Raw genomic sequence first — 22,654 nt, forward strand, 5'->3', positions numbered from 1 at the left:
GTTAGGAGTGTTTAATTGAACCAATTTATCTAGAGAGAAAGCAAACATGCCAGATAGGTACAGCTGCTTGGTTCAAATCCAAAAGCATCAAAGTTGGCATAATTGCTACGTTCTGGCCAAATACTGTATGAAGCACAGAAGGTTTTTTAAAAATAAAGAAATAAAAAATTATCCTGTATTTATTCTTCGAGGAGTAATTTGGCCTTCTTCCAGCTTCAGCAGAACTACAGCAAGCCTCCTCCCTAATGGGTTTGCCCAGGGACCCGTACCTCTGAAGGCTCAGCCACGAGACATCCATCCACAAAGGGTTTCAATGCGCTCGTCCTACCCTGCATCACTGCTGCAGCACACCCAGCCCCAAACCATCCAAACCACGCTTCTTTCCCCGAACAGAGGGATTTGAAATGCAGACTCGTTGTTTAACCAGTCCCCACCAAGAGCACTTGCACTCGCATAAGAATGGTGCCAGGGGCTGAAAAGCTGCAGCATTATACCCGAGCAATCAGCCTTGCCATGAAAGCACGAGCATGCCCACAAGCCAGAAAAGGCCAAAGCTGACTGCTGGTCACACGTTTTAGGAAGGATGGAGGAAAGCTGGTAATTCCTGACTGCAAAAGGCTTTACTTGCTGTGGTGTGGCAAGCCAGCGGGCCGGCCTGCTGCACCGAGGGGCAGCCCACGGGCATCCTGCTGGCTCCGTGCCCAGCCACAGCACGTGAACCGACTGCTCACACCGGTGGATTTTGCATCTTGAGCCCTCCCCAGCCCCTATATTCACCCCTGCACTTGTGCACCAGTGACGTGTGGCGATGGTCGTCCCTTTACAATTTACCCAGATCGTCTCTCATCTTTACGTGCCAGCTGAAAAAGTCAAAAAATGGCCCTTTGACCAGCAGGAATAGGAAACATCTGCACCTTCAGCGTTTTCAATTTAAATCCACACTTGCATTTTACAGTCGATGTAAACTGTGAGCCCTCAGAGGATGAGGTTTTGCAGACTGGAGCGAGGCTGTTACATGAGATATTCAGGAAGTTATTTGAATCGACTGGATAAAAGCCGGTGGCAGCTGGGCGTGCTGCAGAAGCGAGACAGAGACCGCTGCATCAGCCACCAGCCCAAGGAATAACATTAGTTCCAGCTTCACAATGAGTTGTTTACTGGCCTTGGCTGCCTGTGGGAACAGCCAAGAGGAGCGGAGGAAAAGGACAGACGAGCACAATGCGAGCGAGACACATTAGGTGGGAGGCTGGGCTTTGAAAGCACACTCAGGATTTCAAACCGATGGAACTGCAGAGGGCTGAAAAAGAAATAAAAGGGCACTGGCTGCTGCACAGCGTAAACAGGCTGAGACAAATAAGCCGGCTGCTGCATTTCTCCTCCCCGCTGCCTGAAGATCCTCCGTCCTAGCTGGAGGGCTGATATGAAAGGTAAGAGATAAAAACACAGCTTGCAGCTAGGGGCTCTCCTGGAAGGCAGATTCACCGAAAGGCAGCAGCAGCTCTCAGGGCAGGCTGCAAAGGCAAGAGCAGCAGTGCTCCCCCGCAGAAGGCAGTGTTTAGAGTTATGCCCCTACATTTTCTGAGAGCCTACAGGTTTTCCAGCAGGAACCCAGGGCTTTCAGAGCAAACTGCTGGGGAGAAAGAGTCCAGGCAACCCTAGGCAACTCCTTTGAGAAGTTTTCCCAAACAAAAAATCTTTCTAAACAGATTTGGAAAGCTATTTTGTTTGTATGGAAGGCTTTGCTTTGCAGCTCCCTGGTGCTACCCAACGCCTCCCTGTCTCCCACCCCCTCCTCACTTTTAATTTTCAATCGGAAGGACAAACAATGACAGCCATGCAAAGGAAAACCCGAGCTTTGTAGAGCTTTTGCCTGGCGTGGGCACTCTCGCAGGCTGTGTCTGGCTGCTGTTACCCCAGCCTTGGTGCTCCCCGTCGCCAGCTGCCCCTGAGCCGCTCACCCTCACCCAGAGCTGGGCGATGCTCAGCGAGGGAGAGCAGCCCAGCCAGAGGGACCCAGCACAGAGCCAGGCGCGGGGCGGGCTCTGGCTCCAATAATACATCCCTGCCCAATGGAAAGCGTTTCCTACAGAGACCCCCAAGGGTTCCCCCTGCCCACAGCCCCTGCACAGACATTGGGCCCATTCTTGTGTCCCGTTTCCCAAGACACGACGGCTGCAGCCTTCAGCAGTTTTGTTCCCTCCCCGAACAAAGGAACGGAGAGAGCTGCCGGGAGCTTTGAGTTTTAAAGATGAACGGCAAACTTTTAGGAGCAAGAGCACGCAGATCTTCCCTGTGGGACTAGCTCGGCGTTGGCTCCACGCACAAGAAAAGGATAAATGGGGGCTGTCAGGGGGGAATCGGTCCGAAATCCGCCAAGCGGCTCGGTGCCACGGGCGTGATCTCAGCCCCGGCCGCTCTGCCCCGGTAAGTGCCTGCTTCTTCGCTAACGCAGCAGAAAAGCCTCCAAGATTTCATGTCATCTCAGAAAAAAAATGATTTTAGCGTTTTCTAAAAGCTGCCAGCTCAGACAAAGCTGGGGTATAAATCTAGCCGGCTGGGCTCGAATCGTGCATTTCAATGGAGATTAGCAGTGTTTTTTCTGTACAGGCAGATCTCATTCCTCTTGAGCTGTGCTGTGATTTGGATGGAGGAGGTGAATGTTTCTGTTTAAAGGGAAAAAAGATGATCTCCCCAACTTTTTGGAAAGTAGTTACTGGATAAGCTGCTTGTCCCAACTGTTGCTGTGGAAATCATCATAATTCACATCATAATTCTCATTGTGTTGCTGCAGATGACACGTTAAGGACTTTTCCATCCTTGTTGTTTGTTGCAGATCTGTGAAAAATATGCCTGGCTGAGGGCTTTTTTTTTTGTACTTGAAGTTAGAATTGTAAAAACACGTTAATATGAGCTTAAGAAAGGGTTCTATATAAATAAATGTGGCATAAACTTAATGATTTTACAATGATACGTGCCTTCTGCTTCATGTACTGTGAGATATGGCTTCTATAGGCTATATTAAAATTAGGAAATGTTGCATTTTTTGTACTGCAAAAGTGTAGCATTTTGCTTATCTTTTTGACTTCCATTTATGGCCAGAATGCACTCCTTTTAATCTCAGTAGCAAAATTCCACTGGAAAAAAATCCTATAGAGCTCTAAGCAGATAAAACTAATGTTGTCAGAAGTAAAATGAACGATGAATGACATACTGAAAACAATTTGAGGATGCAGCCATTTGGAAGAAATAAGACTTAATACAGTATAAATTCACTGCAGAAATTCTGCAAGTTTTTTTTTTTTTTTTTTAAATGATTGTCCTTAATCTTTCTTTGAGAGGAGACAATTGTGTGATTTAGCACTGCTCCCCTACACGAACAGAATAGTAAAACCAAGATGATGGGAAGTGCAAAGTTCACAGGTCGGTGATAAGGATATTCCCCCCTCGTAGCACTTTTTCATCTTCTTTCCCTTACTAGCATTCTGAAAGCCAAAATAAAACAGGCAGGAAACTAACCTTGCTACTTCAGGGGGTTCAAAGCCTATTCATTTTGAAAGAAGGTCCTGAAAAACATGGGAGGGAGGAAGGGTGGGGGAAGCTGAGCGTGCATTTCACTTTAATCCTCTGAGACTAAAAATGAGACTCCTGCTTGGCTGGGGCTAGGTCAGTTGATAAAAATCTGGAGTGAGGAGCTGAGCTTGTACACCGAGAGACAAACGGAACCAATGCCTGAACGTGACTACTCACTCGCTTTCATTGCAGAGTATTGCAATGAGACAGAAAATGTGAAAAACTGCACCTTCCAGTTTTCTGAGAGACAGCAGCAGTAACGTTAGCTGCGCCTGAGCTCTGCAGCCCGCACCGGAGAGAGGACGCACCCCCAGCTGTAAGATGGTTGCCCTCCTCCAGCCTGTGACCTCGTGGCTGGAGCACAAGAGGAGGAATTAAGGCAATTTTACCCAAACCTTCAGCCAGATCCTGGGGAAAGGGAGCAGGATAGGAAGGTAGGTAACTTCTGTGCTTGGCACTGGAACAGAGTGAGAGGAGATTGCTCCTTGAGGAGCACGGTACATGGCGGAGCCATTGGGAAGTCCCAGCCAAGGACTCTGTTCCTGTGGCACTGCTTTAGCACTTGGGACACGGCCACTTGCAGCAGACAGAGCTCAAGCTCCTGCTGGGTGCTGCCCGGGTGCCCTGCAGAGGGGTGCCAGAGCTCCTCTGCCCCATAACTCGCTCACCCAGGCAGTGGTGGCCTGCCGTGCCTTCTGGAGCATCAGGAGGAGTGGTAAATGCCTACATGTACGATAACCTCAAACTGCTATTGATATTTTATTAATCATGTAAGATTTGCTGAGTCGATGAACTAGAGTCTGCTCAGCCTCTCCAGGGCCACATCTACCTATGCTGATGTTTGTGATGCATCTGGGCAGGCTGCAGCAAACTCTGCCTAAAGCCGTGGTGTCAGAGCTTCTGTTTACTGGTGTCTGATTGTTGCTGCCCAGGTGTATATGGATGATGTGGTAGCCCCTGTCTGATGGCCCACAATCACAAATGAGATGCTGGTGAGCCACCCCATCCATGGGGCTGCCTGGGTGAGGATGGCTGCTGGAGCTCATGTCCATTGCTCAGTAGGTCTTTCCAGGTCAAGTGTGTGCAGAGACTCTGCTCCTTCACACGCTGCACCTCCTCCATAAATAAGGACCTGATTTAGTCTCAGGGAAGGGGAGCTCACTGCCTTTCACAAAAGGCAAATTCTCTCCTTGAAAAGAGGAGCTCTTTATTCCCGAGAACAGACAGTGGCTCTGCAAGGTTTCCTCTAATGCACCATCTTCTGAGCTCAGTCCCATAAGAGGGGATAAAGATGCACACGGCATCGGAGCCAAAGTAGCCTGAGCTGACCCTAGCTGCAAGGAACGTTTTCTGAACCATTTGTAACAGTTTGGCTTGGTTTTGTAGAAAACATAGTCTCTTTACCTTAGCAAGTGAAAATGAGGGACATTCACTGAGTCCTGAGACAAAGGCGCATGCTAACAAGGTGGCAGATTGCTTTCTCTGTATGTCACTGTCACAATATTTTAAGTCCCTATTATATGCCCATAAATAGATAGCCACAAATGAAGCTCTTCTTTTATCTAATATTATTTCTGTTTTCATTTTTGAACCCACAGATAACGTACCATCCTTTGCCCCTGAAAGCATTTCCTTTTACATGGGAAAGAGAAATTATATTCCCCAGTGAAAGCAGCGTGCCTTGTATCATGCCAAAATATCACTCCCCTAAAAAAGATTTCTAAGCAACTTCAGGAACTGCCCTCACTGGCTGAGATTTGATGGTTTTGCATTGTGGAGTCATCTTATGTTTATTTTAACACCCTGCTGCAATGCGTTACCCTGTAGCTCTTACAGAAAAACAGCGTAGCTGCATGCTGTGCTTCCCCACACGTGCTCCCATTATACATCAGTGAATATTTTTCAAGGCCCTGATGCTTTCCCCAGAGGGGTGGTGAGGGTGGTACGGTGTGGGATGGCACAGCTCCAGTGCTCCCAAGGCCAGATGAGACTACAGCTGTCCACGTCCACCCAGTCCACACTCCTGTCAGAAGGGAGCACTCAGACCTTCCCCTTTGCACCCAGAATAAAGCATTTAGAGAGAACAAAGCCCTATTTTATCTACTCCAGACAGTAAATGAATGCAGGGCACAGATCCTTCAAGGTCCTGAGCGCTGGAGCAAAATACAGGTTGTCTTCTGTCCTGCTAATTTCCATGGATGTGGACCCACAGGGAAACCAGCTGTCCTCCCCTGTACTGAGGTTTAGCTTGCAAAAGCTGAAATAGGCATCTGTGCTGCGGTGCTGGCAGCTGGATGGAAGCTTGTTGATGCTAATATATGCAAAGAAAAAAAAAGCCTATAATTTTTGGATAAACAGAGGTGAAAGTTCAGCTCCCCTGCTTCAGCAAAGGGACTGAAAAAGAACCAGCCTGGAGCCACGGCCCTGGGCAAGACCGCGGAAGCGATGCTCAGGTGAAAGGAGGGCTTCATGCAGCTGCAGGCGCCTCGCGAGGATCCGGGTAAAGGCAACAAGGAGCCCAAAAGCCAAGCAATCACCAAGGAACCACTGGAAATTGTGTCAGAGAAGGCAAAGAAAGGAAGCTTTTTGGGCAGAACGCTGACTGGAAAGAGTTTTAGAAGCGTAAGCAAATAAACCGAGTTCTGTTGTTGGATTCCCAAGTGGTTCAGGGAAACAGGACTCTCTTATTTTTTTTTTCTCTTAAACATGCTTTGTAAATAAACAGGGCTACATCAAAGGCACAGCTACCTCCATCACCAGTTTCTACTCCTGAGCGAGAACAACCTGTAAATCTTCAAGAATTGGGCCAAGCAGTACAATGGTGCTTTTCATCAATTAATCATTTTTTTCTTTGCATCTAAATCTTGTTACCACGTTCTCTATTGAATCTAGCAATACCATTATAAAGCGATCTCCCTTTAGAAAGAAACTCGAGAGTGAGAAGGGCAGCATTCCTAGAGTCCTCCATCATCAGACTGAGGTTCCTTTGCAAGCAAAAGCATCCCCCTTACAGGAATAAGATAACGCAGACTTTGCTGGGAAGTTTGGGGTGATTTCCAGTTTCTGGGCTGTGGGCCAGGCCTTCTGAAGGCAGTCGTGGATGTTCAGGCCAAAGCACTGCAAGGGTTAAGGGGGGTGATGTAAATGGAGAGAGACATTCTCAGTGAAAACAAAAAGAGAGTCATGCCCTGAGGATCAGTGTCTGAATATGGGGTAAGTCAGTTCACTATTCTCTTCAGAAGGAAACATTTTAATTAGCTCAATACAAAACAGATACAGCACAGAGAAGTCACCATGAGCAGGAAATGCTTTGTGGGTCTCAAAGGACAGTTAGGAGACAACGGCAGTGCTGACCAATTAACAACAACAAAAAAAAAGGGCACCATTAGGATTGGGTCCGATAGGCTCAGGTTTCCACTTCCCAGCTCCATCTTTGAGAGGAACGAAACCAGGGCCCTGCTACAACTCGCGTCCTGGCTTCCAGGCAAGAGAAGGGGGCTGCTGAACTCAGGGGGTGTCGAGGCTCCTGGAGAGCCAGAGCCACCGCGGCGGTGGCAGGAGGACAGGAGGGGCCGGCACAGTCATGCCAGTTTGTTCTTCCTCTGCACAAGACTGGGAAAGCCAACGCTGAAACCTGATGGACTGAAACGACCAAGCATAACTTGTGAGTTCACCTTCCCGGCAGGCGTGAGAGATGTCATTACACTGGTGGCAAATACTAGGGAATTGAGGTACCGCTGGCATTGAAGACCCTGCCACAATAAGTGTCAAAGTCATGAATAAGAGCCTTTCTGCTGCCTTTTATGCTAATCGCCAGAAACCATCCCCTCCTGCCCAGCACAGCGCTAGGCATTCCCTCTGATAAAACACTGGGAAGAATGGCCCTTTGAAGCTACAGAAACCTTCGCTGGACTTCAAAGTCACACTTCGGCCTGCTTCTTTCCTACTGTTCTCAGCTACATCACTTCGGATTAGTAAATGAAAGGGATTAAAGCACTCGTACTTTCCGTCCCTTCGGACAGTCAGCGGTGCTTTGTTTCCAGGCAGCTGCTTCGCTTCCCATCGCATAACTCCTTCTGCTCCCACCCTGCCGGGAGGAAACGCAGGCACAGGTTACCCTAAGACTGCAAGAGGCGCTTGGGAAGATGGAGAGCTCAAAGCCGTCAGTTTAACAGCCAAACCCAGACTTGGCGTCCCATTAAGAAAGCGGTTGGTGCTGCGAGCACCCCTTCCCTGCAGCAGCAGGTCCATTAGCGCCAGCTGTCCCTGAGCTTGCCATGAGCCCCTGCCACGGGTCACCGGGAGAACAGAGCCAGCGTGTGACAGCAACTGCCCTGTCAGCCTCAGAGAGGGAAAAGCCAGCAGCCAGATTCCCCCCCAAATTGGAAATTTGTTCTTAAAATTGCTTCCGGTTAATGTTGCCAGAGTTGTTCTTGCAACCAAAAATACCTAGCAAAGCTTTCACTGAAAAGAGACACTTGGTGAGCTGAAACCCTGTTGTGGTTACAGGTACTGCGGGAGTAGCAAAGCAGTTTGGGCTCAGTGTGAGGCTGCGTTGCTGCATCTCCATTGTTGCTTTGCTGTCTTTGATTTCACATTGTGTGGTTTTCAAATGAATATCTGTAAGCCTTTACAAATGATCGTTTTGGTTTTATGATTGCCCACTAGCAGTGCTACAGAATTATCAAAAACGTTCACTTTTACAGCTAGAAAATAGATGTTTGTCTATAAAATCTACATTTGAATGGTTACAGTACATCTCACCTTACCCTATAGTGCTTATAACTGCCTGGAAGAATCCAAGTCCTACAGCTTTATTCAAAATTACCTAAGCAAAAGTCTTCAAAACAAACAAACAAGCAAAAAAAAAAAAAGCCCCAACAACAACAAAAGCTTTTTGGAGCCTTCTGCATAATTAAAGTGGAATGAAGGAGATAAATAAACACCAAGATATTGAAGACAAGATAGTTTGCAGGAGTAAAACCCTCACACACTGGGCTCACCGGTGGGTGGAAGTTGCACATCATGCAGTTGTTGTACCTCCTGGGTAACAGGGAATTGAAAACCCCTTAATGAAAGGAGTTCTTGTTGAGCCAAGGCTAAAAGCACTTGCTGGGCCCAGGGAAAATACTTATTTACAAGGTCAGGGTCTGAGTCTGTCAAAACACAACAAGTGCTGCCATAACCTAGAGAGATTTCAGGACAAAACCTACTGAAAACACCCCAGAAACAGTATTCCCACCTTTTGATCTGTCGGTTTTTGGCTTCAGGTCCTATAAAGCCTGCATCTCACAAGATGAGAGAGAACTAGCATTTTAAAAAAGCATTGCTAGGTTGTTGTTTCTTTCCCAGCAAAGCAACAGCAGTGAACGTGATATACATGAAGAGCATCCTGCTGCTTTAATCCTTAGTGAAAGGAAGGAAAGCGAGTCTTAGATCCAGCAAACTAAATCTGTAGACTGATGTTGCAGAATTTAAAGCACATGGCTCAGTTTGAAAGCAGCTTGTCAGCCTGTTTAAACACCTCCGTGTTAGACAGGTAAACAGCACAGGCTTATATTTTCAAGACTGTAACTTAGCTAGACAATTGCTGGCAGGCAGTCCTCAGACTCATACACCAGAAAAACTGGTGTTGGCCCCTGCAATTGTCTGATACAGAACAGGAAAAGAATCCAATAATCAAGCACCTTTCCTCCTCTGTAACAAGCACCTGGGTCAGACTGCTGGCAAAGACCGGTAGTAAAGTAGTCAGTAGTAAAGGTAGGAATTTCAAAGTCTTTTAAATCTGCTGTGTCAGGCCTTGCTTTGAGGAATAACTGAAACCCCAAGCTACGTGCACAGATTGGAAAGTGGGGTTTCCATCTACCTCCCATGAATACAATGGGAAAAACACTGAGATGAGCAAAAAAGCCCAAAGAGGCCTAAGGAACATTTTGCTCCCCCACACGGCCCGTTCCTACACTGTCCACCCCCAGCCCTCTACAACACATAACGAAGCATCTGCCCACAGCTGCTCTAGAGACAGCCCGAACCTGGGCTTTGATCTCATTTGCCATTGCCACACCATCAACAGCAATCAGATAAGGGGATATCTACTTCTGATTTGAATATTTGCTAATGCAGGATATCGTTATCAGAAACATGCAGTGCAAAACACAAGTAAAATGAGGGAAGAATTTGCTAAGTTGGGTTAAGAGCTTGTGCCAAAGTCATCTGTGGTAGTTGATGCACGTACAGCAGATCTAGCCAGGACAGCAAACCAGCTCAAAGCACCTCTTTGCTGCCCTAGACCTGATACATCCCAGCCTGCAGAGGGCAAGAAACCTCCCCGACAGGATACATGTAATAGTATCAAAACATCCTTCTGAATGTCAAAAAAATTAACATTAATCAAAAGTCATCTGACAAGTGAGATCTGGGGGATCCTCCCTTCCTGTTCTGCTTCAAACCCAGCTGATCTACAACAGGCAGAGAAGCATCTGGGTGACAGCACTGGCTTCATGGGCGCACACACTGAGCCTGCTGCTGCCTGGGTGCTCCCAGAGGTGAGCAGAACTGGTACCTTACACCAAGTAAAGTCATGGCTGCTGCATCTTCCTCAGCACTTGACATTTTACCCGTTCTCTCACTGGCAGCACATAATTGTCAGCATGAGTTTTTTTTCCAGTAGGAAAACATTTGATTTTTTATCAGTTTGCATCTTAAACTGTCTTGATTCCATGCTTTCTCCCCCAGTTTGTTTGTTTACATGTTGCCATTTCAACCTTTAACACGAACACATTCAATTTCGCGTTTGCTGTTGTAACCGTGTTGTCAGAGAATCACTTTCTGGAATGGATCCTACTCTTCACAGTGGTTTCATCTCTAAATTACTCTGCAGTTGTAGTTACTAAGATGTTCCTTAGATTACAGACTACAAAAGGATTACAAACTTTGTTTTGTATTTGGTTTTCTTTGTTTAACAAGGCAAAGTTCTCTGCCCTAGTTACCCAACTTTGCTGCACAGCTCCAAGATGTACCACTGCCATGCCCACCTTCTAGCTCAGTTGGTGGGACTTTCCATTTGCTTCTGCTCACAGGCTGATATGAGAACATCAGGACAGTTCATAAAGCACTTATTGTTCATTAAACACTTATTTCAAACAAACACCACTGTTTACTTCAAGTCTATGCTTCTCTAAAGCTTACTGAATTGGACAAAGTTTTACAAGAGCATAGTTCATGAATTTTCACAAATTTCAAGTTCTGAAACTTGACAAAGAAATAAAAGAAAACTGTCAGTGCAACTTAGAGAGTTGATTTTGCAGATAATTTTACATCTGAAAGCCATCCTTCAGTAAACTATACGCTTTATTTCTGTGAAAACAGTAAAAAACCCAACATTTTTCAAAGTGACAAGCATAAATTTGGAAAGTATTTTTGAAAGACATTTATGAAATATTTTCACTATGAAAAATGTAAGTATGTTCCCATTTTCAAGTAGAAAAAAGACAAAATAGCAATCTGTCAATGTAAGGTTTTACTGCTTTTATTAAAGAAAGTTGTAAATTCATAGAAGTTTCATTCCTGCACATTTCAAAACAAGCTTTAAAACTTTCAGCTCATTCAGCTCTTGCCACAAGTTTAGGTGAACATTTCAGACCATGACCTGATTCTATACCTGGGCAACATCATGGGTCTGTGATTCAATTTCTTCCCAAGCACACAGGGCCAATTCCATCACAAATTTAAAGAAAAACCTTTCCAAGTGGAAAGTTGGAATTAGCTACCACTCTCCTTCCACTCAGAGGACAAGAGAGCAAAGGGGGAAGGAAGGGAAAAGCCACATCTTAATTGCTGTGTTCAACTTTGAAAAAATCCCAGTGATGGTGGAACTTATGAAGGGTACTTGGTAAATTAATTACTGGTCTTTGCACACCCATTCACATGGAGAGGAAAGAGTACGCGCACTGTCACAGACACTTTATATGATAGGAGTTTGCAAAAACTGACAGCTTTATTTCTCTCTTCTTTAGGATGAAAGGATTTGCAATGAAGACATGGTAGCAGGGTGTCAAACAACCTTCCTGGAATGCATTTCTTCAGGAAGAAAAGAGATCCCTGCCTTGTTTTATGGATGGCACTGAAGTAAACTTTGAAGTTCTTTGGAAGCACATCACAAACTTGGCATGGGAAACCACAGCAACAATCATACCTGTTTGACAGATGATTCCTTCAAGTACAACTTGTATGGAGCTGTGTACAGTGTGGTCTTCATCCTTGGTTTAATTACCAACTGTGCCTCCCTCTTTGTTTTCTGCTGTCGGATGAAAATGCGAAGCGAAACGGCCATTTTCATGACAAACCTGGCAGTTTCAGACTTGCTGTTTGTGTTCACTTTGCCTTTTAAGATCTTTTACAATTTCAACAGGCATTGGCCTTTCGGAGATAGCCTGTGCAAGATTTCTGGTACAGCATTTCTCACCAACATCTACGGTAGCATGCTGTTTCTCACTTGCATTAGCGTTGACCGTTTCCTCGCTATCGTCTATCCATTCCGATCTCGTACCATAAGGACCAGAAGAAATTCAGCCATAGTCTGTGCTGGTGTTTGGATATTGGTCCTCAGCGGTGGAATTTCAGCTTCATTGTTTTCCACAACCAACATCTCCAACTCCAGCACAACCTGTTTTGAAGGTTTTTCCAAACGTATCTGGAAAACCTATTTGTCTAAGATCACTATATTTATTGAAGTGGTAGGATTCATAATTCCTTTGCTACTCAACCTTACGTGCTCTTCTTTAGTTCTCAGGACTCTCCGGAAACCTGCCACCTTGTCTCAGATCGGGACAAACAAAGAGAAAGTATTGAAAATGATCATTGTGCATGTGGCCATTTTCGTCGTGTGCTTTGTGCCTTACAATTCCATACTCTTCTTGTATGCCCTTGTGCGGTCCCAAGCGATAGCAAACTGCTCCTTGGAGAGGTTTGCGAGGACAATGTACCCAATCACATTGTGCATTGCAACAATGAACTGCTGCTTTGACCCATTCATCTATTACTTCACATCAGAATCTTTCCAGAAATCTTTCAACATAAAGACCCAGATAAAAATGGATTCTCTTTTCAAGACTGAGACCCCTCTAACAAAGACTGCACTACCAGCACCACAGGATGAAATAAGTGACCAAGCTATTACAAATGGGGGAGATCCAACATCTGAATCACATTTCTAGTGCCATGTTTACACATGGAGTTATCCCCCATTACTTTTTGATTAACACCATGTGTGAACTAGTTCTTTCAGAGCATATGGGTTCCTGCATGGCACTAATGAAGAAAAGCTACTTGGGGATAACTATACAGGTAGACAAATTGTTATACTGGGATTGCCCCACCAGATGTGACAGGCAAGCATTACATAAAAATCCTGGTGGACCTCTTTGGAGAGCATGGATAGCTGACAAATGCACCAGCTAAGAAAGGAACAGAACAGATTCCTTAACCTAATATGCCAACATTTGGTATTTTTTTCCCCCCAGTGGTTAACATAGGACCAGTTGGGAAATATAAATTTTATTTTTTCTTAGAGATCTGTCAATATTTCATGCCTTCTGGAAACGCATCATCATATGTTAACTCAATAACTTCACACAATATGTATGTTTGCTTAAAAAGGCATAATAAAAGCTTTTGGCTTTTCCTTATTTCACTATAAGAGTATATAGATCCTGGCTTTACTAGGTACAGGCATATTAAGTTTATTGTATGAAAAGGTTTGGAATGTAAATAATTGTTTTGAAAGTAGGCAGATCAGTTACTTGATATAAAAAAGTAATGATGAGGTTTTAAAATAAGTTTCATTTTTGTAAGATTAACATGTCTTGTAATTTATTTTAAATGACATCTCTAGGGAGAATTAAAGAGCACATTACTGCTCTGTTGCACCTGGGTTTTTACATCCCAGGAGATTATGGGACTTAGCCCATAAAGTCAGCTGAAGGAAAGGGCCTGAAACCCCAGAGTTCTTGCCAGGCCAAGTCTCTTATATGGAAATTGCATGCAGCTGAAGGGCTGAAGAACCTTGGAGTACTGACCTAACAAAAAAGCATGTTTGGATACAGAAAATTGGTGTCAGCGCATCCAATTAACAGAAGATCTTGTGATTGCTTGCTGGTTTGCCTTTTTTTTTTTGGCTACACAATCAACTAATTAAACTAGGTCTCAAAATAACTCCAAAAGAAGAGTAAGTAAAAACAAGTTAGTCACACACTTCCTAGTTGCAGCAATGTTTTCTTGTTTTGCAATTAATTTATTACATAGCCTGCATTTCCTTTTATAGATATAGATTATATAAATATGTAGAAAGTTAACTGTTGTTGCATTTTACTATGTGGTTCATTTCTCCAGCTGTTGTTTCACATTTCAAGCTATACTGACCTTAACAGGCCAATTCATTCTCAAGTGTATGACACAAATGAGGAAACCAAGTAAACCTGAAAAAGTATTAAGTTATTACTTGTTAGATCAGTAACCTACATTTTCCACAGTATAGCATAACACTACTTCTAGGACTATATGGCCAAAAAAGACAAAATATTAATTGAACAGATGTTTTCCACTCAGCCATTTATCTTACTTCCCTCAGATCAAGTCTCATGAGATACTGAGCTACACAAGCATGATTACTTCTTAAAGCAATCAGTTTTTAAGAAGTGTGAAAAGAATTCAGCTGCAAAGAAAAATGTTGTTTTAAAAGGGAATATTTATTAATACATTCACTTTGAATTAAAAAAAAAGGTCTTCCCAAACTAGCTTACCAAGCCTAAAACAAGCCCTTGAAGTCACTATTTAACCCCTAAATGGCTGCCACTTATCTACTGCCCCAGCTGTTGGCTCTTACTGCAGAAAAGTATATGATTAACTCATTATGTGCAGAGTACTACAGCACCCAAACTATTCCACCTCAGCTTTGAGTTATGGTCATGTTCACTAGAAGCTTGCACACAAGACTTAGGAGCTTTTTGCTGCATATCAAACTTAGACATCACTTTAGAGCAGAAAAGAAAGGTGAAAACAAGCAGAGATATTCAAACCCATTGGTGGAATAAAACAGATGTGGCAGGACAATGGCACAGTTACAATAAATTAATTACAATAAGTTTGTCAGCAGCTGGGAAAAGTTTACCTCAACTAGAAACAGTGAGCTGTGTTTTTAGAAGCATCAGTATTTGCTGAACACCTCTGCTTGTCCTCTTACACTGAAAAACACTGAAAACACAAGACCCCAACATCTGATTTTAACTAGCTTTGCTCTCTCATCTGCCTCCTCCCAATATTCCTCACTAAATCCACCAGCATGGCCCTGTAATTCGGCACAGTCATTTAACCATGCACTAAGTGAAAGTCCATGCCATGCCCCTTTCCTTCCCATACAGGCCTGAACTATTTTAAACTTTTAAAGTTTTGTATTTCCTTTGGCTGATGAGCCTGTTTCAACACTTGCCATAAAATGTATACATTTCAGAGAAGCTGTTTCCATAACTTCAGATCAAAACGCAGAGCGAGGCGAGGGGCAGGGTTTTCCATGCACAGCACTGCCTTCTGAGGGCTGGGAGACATCCCAAGCTGGGCAAGAGGGATGGGGCACCCAGCCCCACTGCCCCACCATTGATGGGTACTTGAAATTGGCACTGGGTGAGACGAGTGCTCTATTCACAGGGGTGGGAGAGAGAAAGAAAAACACAGAATACACTAAAAAGCCGAGGTTACAGTACTGAAGATTCATTTCAGCCTTTTGGTAAGAAAAATACATGGCACATGAGTACATGCTCTTGTCCACAGTGCAAAAAGCCTTCTTTCTTCAGCTTTACAAAGACTAGAAACTTGTTTACAGACTAGCTTGCTCGCAATAGGCAACCTTTTACAAACTGACTGTTAATCTTACTTTAAAGCTGCCGCTTCCCACTCGCAAACAAGGAGCAGAAAGCCAGCATCCCCACGTCACACAGGGGTTAGGAGCTTTGTGGGACGAGACTGTTCTCACCTGGTCATTCCAGGCTTAGCAAGACAGAACCAGGCCCAGCACCGGAGCTGACAGCAAACATCTCATCTGCAAGGATCCTGGAAGACCTGCCCTGTGCTCCACAGACCTTCCTCTAGCTAAAGCCAGGGGAAAAAAACATCTAACCTAGAAACCACTGTCTAGCCTTCTTAAGGAAATGTTAAAAGAGAGGGGGGAAAGAACTGTGTGTGACTGGACAACCTCCAGGCTGTACATACATAGCTTGACTGTAATCTGAGCATAATGGTTGTCTTTTTCTAAGTGAAACTAGTGCCAATGCTTACAAATTTCTGTTTGCAGTTTTATGGGGCAAGAGCTGCGGTCGATACTCTCACATAAAATGTAATACTATCATCATGTGCCAAAATACTAACTGAAAAGATTCATTATTTTGTAATTTAATACCTTATAAATTATATGGAGATCATATGTTGACTGACACTCACATCTGGTAGGATAGTTCTTGACTAATCTTTTTTCTAGGTCAGGTATACCAAGTAAATGCTCTACGGTTTGTGTATAAATAACCAATTATGCATTCAGAAAGAGGAAAAGTAATTTTTCAGATGCTGGTAAAGCCAGGCTGGGAGGAACGATGGTGGTAAATGAAAAGTGGATTCACAGCTTTTCTGGCTAACATGCAGCAGTGTTCCTTCTGCTTAACAAAGGGCTATTGTCAGCAAACAGCACACACCAGAACTAGGAGTTTAGAAGCTAGAAGCAAAAAATCAGATTAGAAGCTAATGCCTTTATCTAGCTGAAGCTAGGAGACAGGATGTGGCAGTGCTCTCGGATGCTGAACATACAGTATTAATCAAGGGTTTCATCGCTCCCAGCCAGCTCACTTTTCCTATTCCCCATCCCTCCCTATGCGATTCACTCGCTGTAAGCTCACCACACCGCTTTGCAGTGCTTTCCCTGCTGGCACACCAGAGCTCTGAAAAGCAGCCTCTGCCCAAACTACCTCTGCATATGCACAGCTGTGCAACACGCCGTGCCAGTCTGAGTTCCCATGGTAGGTGTCATGACACGAGGAAGCACAGCCTTGAACAACAGCCACCATGAAAGCCCCTCCTCTCACAGGAGGATTTTTTGGTAACACAGCAGGCTCTGCATCAGATGAAAGGTGCCAAGTGTTTGTGTGGCAGAATAAATCTTCCCCATCTTTGTAGAACCAGTGCAAATTACCCAGGCTCCGATCTATGAAACACAAGGGCAAGGAGGCAGCACAAGTCACATGCAGAAGTCGTGCCCAGGCACCTCATGCAAGTGATGCTGAAAAGTCCCTGTGCTGCCCATGCAAATACACAGCTGTTCCTCAGACAGCAAAGCTGCTCCCCCCCAGCCTCATCCATCACAGACCTGCTGTGTGGGTTCAGCCACTAAGAACACCCCCAGGATGTTTTTTGGAAGGCCTCCCTGTGGTGCTGCAGGGGTGATGGGGAGCCCTAGTCCTGCTCTGCTCTCTATCCAGAGGAAACATGCTGTGTAGACCAGAGGTCTTCCCTCTGACAAACAGTAGGTAAAGGAGAATGGGACTGATCATGCTGATGAACTTTTACAGCACCTTTAATGATCATCTTGAAGGCTGGTGTTCCTACACAGCTCCCCAGCACCACTCCATGTCCCTCCCAGCGGGTGGATTTGCTGTAAAACAGGCAGGAAATGACTGTCTTGGAAATGCTGCCTCAGAACAGCAGCAGACAACAACAGTCCCTGTGAAGGAGCATTTACACAGGGCTCTGTCTGGAGAAAGAAAACAGGAGGCGCGTGGTAACAGGGAGGAACTGGGCCGCGCATGCAGCAGCTGAGGCTGTTGCCACAGCGCACTGTGGAGATGCTCAAACTGCCATCGACCCAGGCCGACAAGTCCAAGCAAAACAGGCCAGAGCAGCACGGGGGCAGCCGTCCCGCAGAGCCGCCCCGTGCTGCTCTGCTGGGTGGGACACCAGAGCCAGGCGGGGTGCCACCATGCCTGCAGAGCGAGCATAACCCCTAGCACAGCATAACCCCAAGCACAGCATAACCCCAAATCCCCACACTGCTGCCAAAAATATGGACTGCAAGGGGTTCTTTGGGTGTGAGGTGAGGGCATCAACAAAATAGTCCTTGTTGCAGTAAGCAGATTATGTTGCTCAGCATTAACTTAAGAGGCACAGCTATTGTTCACGAGGCTACAAGTCCAAACCCTGTTTCTCCCCCATCTAATGCTCGAAGAGAGGTATTTTTAACTCTGAGTGTGACCTCAAGCTTACCTGAGAATCCTGTCCAGGTGTGATCAGTGCATCAGGCCTCTGACACAGCTCAAACCACCATGAGGTGCTGTGCCACAGAGGTGCTGAATTTTCAAAACAAAACTTGTGGTAGGTTCAAGATGATGTGCTCAAAGCCTTGAAAGTGAGAACGATCTGCACAGAACACATTTCTTACTTCCCACAGATATTACAGATCCTCTTTCTCCAGATACTGATTCCAGCTGCTGGAATCTTTCATTATTTGTCCTGTTGATACCCACATGCATGGGTATGGGCTGGTTCTGCCCCTTGCTGTGCTTGTTGCAGGGTGAGGGGCCGCTGCACCCTTGGAGCTGTCTGGCGTTGGGGAAAGGCGGAACAAAACAGACAGGCAGTCTTAAACCCATCACTTAATGTGGTGATTTTACCCCCATTTCACAGCAAAGAAAGAAAAACAGTGCTATTCCTGTTTTTCTATGGAAAATTTCTATGGAAAATGTCACTTCACTTAAAAATAATATTTAACGCTGCTGGCTGTTCTCTCAGTTCTTAGATTTCATCTCTTCCATGCAAAAACAACAGGACTCATGAACACACCTAAAACACTGGGACAAGAAAGGAGTCAGGTAGTTTTCTCTTTAGGATCACTGAATGCATGTTTTTCCCAAAATATTTAACTGTCAAGTACCTAAGAAAACCCTACACTAGCTGTTCTCTGTCTGTGGGATTTTAACCAACGTAAATATTGTACAGAAATTAACAACGTGCATGTTTTGCACTGCTTGCTCTTTTATAAATCCATGTGTGTGCACGTGTGTGTGCGTGCATAATGAAAAAGGAAAGTTTTTTCCGGGAAAACAGCATGTGTGAGTATGCTCATTTATTCTTGACTTCTATAAATACACATTAACTGGAATAATATTTAAATTGAAGGTTTTCTGTAGAGCTCTTGAGAAACGCTGGCTACATCCATCACGCAATTTCCTGGAAGCCACAAGCATGGGAAACTTGTTGTTCCTTTTTGTTATACATCCCAGCCCAGCTGCTTCTGAGGCAGTGCATCACCACCTCGGTTGTCCCCGCAGTCATGCCATGCTTCCCTCAAACTCATTCACTGTGGCACTTCTGAAAGTCAGCATCCTAAGACCACAACTGACGAATGAGGCCAGAACAGTTGCCGGAGAACCTCTTTTTAAGAAATTTGCTTCCCTGACATCCTGTCTCCCTTCACCAGCACAGGACAACAAAGTCAGAGCCTGGGCTGCCAAAATCCCCTTCTGCTTGTGCCTCCTGCAACTGTCCTCCTTTTGGCAAGGACATCTGTAGCCCCTCTCTCACACTCCCATTCCTTCTCCATGGGAGGAGTTGCTGGTGAGCAGGTTACTGGAACACACTCATCCCAAAAGAAAGATGAGGGCAGACATCTCTAAGGGAAAAGGAAAGCATCCATCTCTAGGGTTGGTGTTTTGGCTCTTACATTAACTTCAAACTCAACCCCAGCACAAAGCTCGTGTGCTCACACTAACAGGATAAAATTAATCCAGAATGTCTTCTGCCCGCTGTGCTGCTTCCAAAGCTAGCATCAGGCTGCACCATCCCTGCAAGTGAACTGGCAGAAAAGTGATCTTGGCAAAAGTGAGTATTGAGATCCTACCCAGAGTGTCTGCATTGCACACCTGAACATCACTGATTTAGGAGCTGACAGGCAGCAGAGGTATTATTTCATTTGCTAGTCCAGGGACCTTGCTTTCTACAGCACAGATGTAGAACAATCTCCCATCCCATGGCTCTACAGCTTGTATAGCTCACACAAGTAAAAAAGTCAACTTACTTTCTAATAATAAATCCTGTCGTTATTAACATTACAAACTCTAGCCTGCTCTGTAACTGTACATTACAGCCCTGTGCAAAAAACGCATCACAGAAAAAAATACCAGAAAAATCTTGTGTAAGCATAGGGCATGATTTAGCAAGCTCAGATGCTGACCATGCTGCTCCAGGTAAGGCTGTAAATGCATCTTAGCACGAGAATATTTTCTGGCAAAAATAGCATCATCAGTGCCCCTCATGGGGCTTGAAGTGACAACAGAATTGAGATCCACTCGTGCAACTGCAGAGCTATCAGAAGAGAAACAAGATTTCCTGCGCATGAGACAATATCAAGTAAACAAAATAACTTAAACAGTCTAAAGTGTACATAACTTCCTCAAATTACCTTCTGGTTGGGCTGCAGAGTGAAGTAACCATGATTCATCTTCAGATTTGTGTGGAAAAACAGTTCTAATTTATTAAAGGACAAGCTTCAGCCTCAGGTCCAACAATCACATCCTGCTAAATGTTCTTCTTGCAGTAAGATCTATCTGGAGGTGATTTCTGGTGCCCCATTACACAGGATAGCTGCTTGCTGCTGGCTGTGGCCACTTAGCACATGCACAGCTCGGAAGCCACAGATCAAGGGGCAAAAAACAACTTAGAATTCATCCACTAACCTACAGATTTTCCATTGCAGATTGATCATTTGAATTCTGCTTTCGGCATTGCTCATGGGAATATTTATTTGTAGGCAGAAAAAACAAAAAAGGAACAGGTTCCCAAATCCCGCTCCCACTTGTGTGTATGGAAGAGGACATAGCTGTGTGATGGAGCCATCCCACCCAAGAGAAAGGGGACCGTCGGTAAGAGCTGTTTGTTGCTCTGCTGGTACAGCCATAGCATGGTTGACCTTTGGCAGTTCCGATACCTATCTTGTTCCCGTACATTATCTCACCATCAGAAACCAGCATTGCAGCCAGGGACCCCAGATAGAAATGAGGATGTGGGAGGTACGTGAGACATTTCATTGTCATGCAGCAGTTGCTTAAATTCCCAAGTATATACTCTAAAATAACTCCCCCTCCAAACACAAGGGGTGGTGATCAATCAATACTCTGATACCAGGATTCACAATTCAATCCTTTTTTTTTTTTTGGGGGGGGGGGTGTTCTATGGTGGCAAACGAAGCCAGTCTCAGAGGCAACTACCTACTCCTCTCTCAAACCTCTCTAGCTCTTCCACCGCCTCGAGCTCTGCAGCAACTGACTGGGAGATCACCTCATCTACCAGATCACCACAACAAGATGTGTTAAATATAACCCTTATTTCCATCCCCCCTCTCCCTCAAAAGGTTGGGGGTCAGTATTTTTAACATGGATCATTTATCACAGTTCCTGTTAACAGCTCCATCCCCTCAGTGGCTGTCCTGGCATAACTGAGGGAGGGCACCCATAGGTGTAGGATAACAGCAACTTGTAAAGCCAGCTTTGCAGCTCAGGTCAGTGCATCACAAAGTCCTACTCCCAGGTTAAAAGCCAGGCATTTAATGAAGGCTTTTTTGATTTCCACACAAAACATACAACAGCTGAACATTTAAACTACCTAGCTGATGAGGCTAGTACCTGACGAAAGCCAGTCTCACCCTCAGAGGTCAGTGCAAGGGCAACATATCTGGAACGCAGCTCAATTATCAAGGGTGATTGAAATACTGTTTCACAGTTCACAACAGAAACGAACCCATCGTTCACATAATTCCCACTGCATAACCTAGCTGCTGCATACATCCCCCAGCAAGCAGTCACCTTCTTTGCTTCCAGAGCTTGACTCATACTCTGTTTTTACATGGTTATCTTAACCTGTTTGGGTTTGCACACCAGCTCCTGTATCAAAGTACATTCTGCTGATATAGCAGCATGTCCTTGGAAAAGAAATAAGCATTACCATTAAATGCAGGCTTTAAAGTTATGAGCAAGCTTGCAGCTGAGAAGGGACAGCTATCACCTTATTCCCATTAGACACAGCAGGACAGTTTGAGCATACAGATCAGTTACAAGGCCAAAGAGGAAAAAAGATGTGGATAATCACTGTCAGGCTGTGAGTACAATTGCAGAGTTCTTGAGGAGTCCTTGTGTATGACAGACTGCCATGGCCTTGAGCCAGACTGACAAAAACTGGAGGACTGGACATAGTCCATTTAGGGTTATTAAATCATACGTGGGTTTGTCCAACACCACAACCTCAGGCTGTGTGATCTAACACTTCAGTGATGGGCTTGAGGACATGCTACAGTAAAACTCACAATAAGCAAATTTCCTTAAAAGTAAAACAAACAAAAAACCTCATTTAGTCACCAAACTATGAACTCATAACAGAGCCCTCAGTCAGTACCTAAGTCAGTAAAGTTAAACCAACATAAGCCTGTGATAAGCAGAAACACCATGCTGTAGTAGGCCGACTAATTTTTAATCATACCTTTTGCTAAGGCCATCTGTTTTCTTCCCATCAACAAGGCCTACAGAACACCTAATGGTGTATTAGGAAGAGTCTTGTTCCCCATTTTAAGGAGCATGCTCGAGTGTAATCCAACATTGACAAAATTCCTGCTCCTCAGCACCCAAACAGCTGCTAGAGAGCAATGCCCTCTGCACTGTAACCCAGAGGAGGAAGCTCACATGCAGGGAGACAGAGGCTCTGGACTACGTGCCCACTAGGCAAGGTGACAAGTCATTAGGTCCAAATGCCTCTTGGTGACTGGGACAACAGGAAAAAAAATGCTCTAATGCTGGTTCCCCATCAGTAACTTCCAACTGAATTGGCGAGACCTTTGCAAAGTGCTGTGAGCCCACAGAAACACCCTTTATTTATGGCTTAAAGCCTTCCAGCTTGGTACACACAGACTGATCAAGCCACGACTCCTGCTGCTTTGGAGCACACAGCAAGACCAACCAGAAGTGCCCAAAGTATTTTTCATCCCTAAGGGCAATGGCCTGAAAGC

At 44.9% G+C, this 22,654-nt stretch overlaps 1 protein-coding gene across 6 annotated transcripts; it reads left to right on the forward strand.

Annotated features, from left to right (window-relative positions):
* The first annotated feature begins 823 nt into the window (after window positions 1-823).
* Window positions 824-16,328, forward strand: LPAR4 (lysophosphatidic acid receptor 4). 6 transcript variants are annotated; one of them, XM_040572165.1, is made up of 3 exons: window positions 826-1,427; window positions 3,763-4,004; window positions 11,586-16,328. In XM_040572165.1, the coding sequence occupies exon 3, from the start codon at window positions 11,739-11,741 to the stop codon at window positions 12,783-12,785; it is 1,047 nt and encodes a 348-aa protein (XP_040428099.1). In that variant the 5' UTR covers window positions 826-1,427; window positions 3,763-4,004; window positions 11,586-11,738; the 3' UTR covers window positions 12,786-16,328. The 6 variants fall into 6 exon arrangements, 4 of the variants coding, with proteins under 4 accessions (XP_040428100.1, XP_040428099.1, XP_040428097.1 ...); XR_005823937.1 differs by lacking the exons at window positions 826-1,427; window positions 11,586-16,328 and adding exons at window positions 1,436-2,424; window positions 8,923-9,099; XR_005823938.1 differs by lacking the exons at window positions 826-1,427; window positions 11,586-16,328 and adding exons at window positions 1,436-2,424; window positions 5,169-8,909.
* Window positions 16,329-22,654: the final 6,326 nt, after the last annotated feature.

The sequence above is a fragment of the Cygnus olor genome, chromosome 13 (genome assembly GCF_009769625.2).
Source record: "Cygnus olor isolate bCygOlo1 chromosome 13, bCygOlo1.pri.v2, whole genome shotgun sequence".
In the NCBI taxonomy this organism is placed as follows: Eukaryota; Metazoa; Chordata; class Aves; order Anseriformes; family Anatidae; genus Cygnus; species Cygnus olor.

Bases quoted from the DNA above. Each gene is read 5' to 3' on its own strand.
- LPAR4 (XM_040572166.1), top strand. From the start codon at position 11,739: ATGGGAAACCACAGCAACAATCATACCTGTTTGACAGATGATTCCTTC.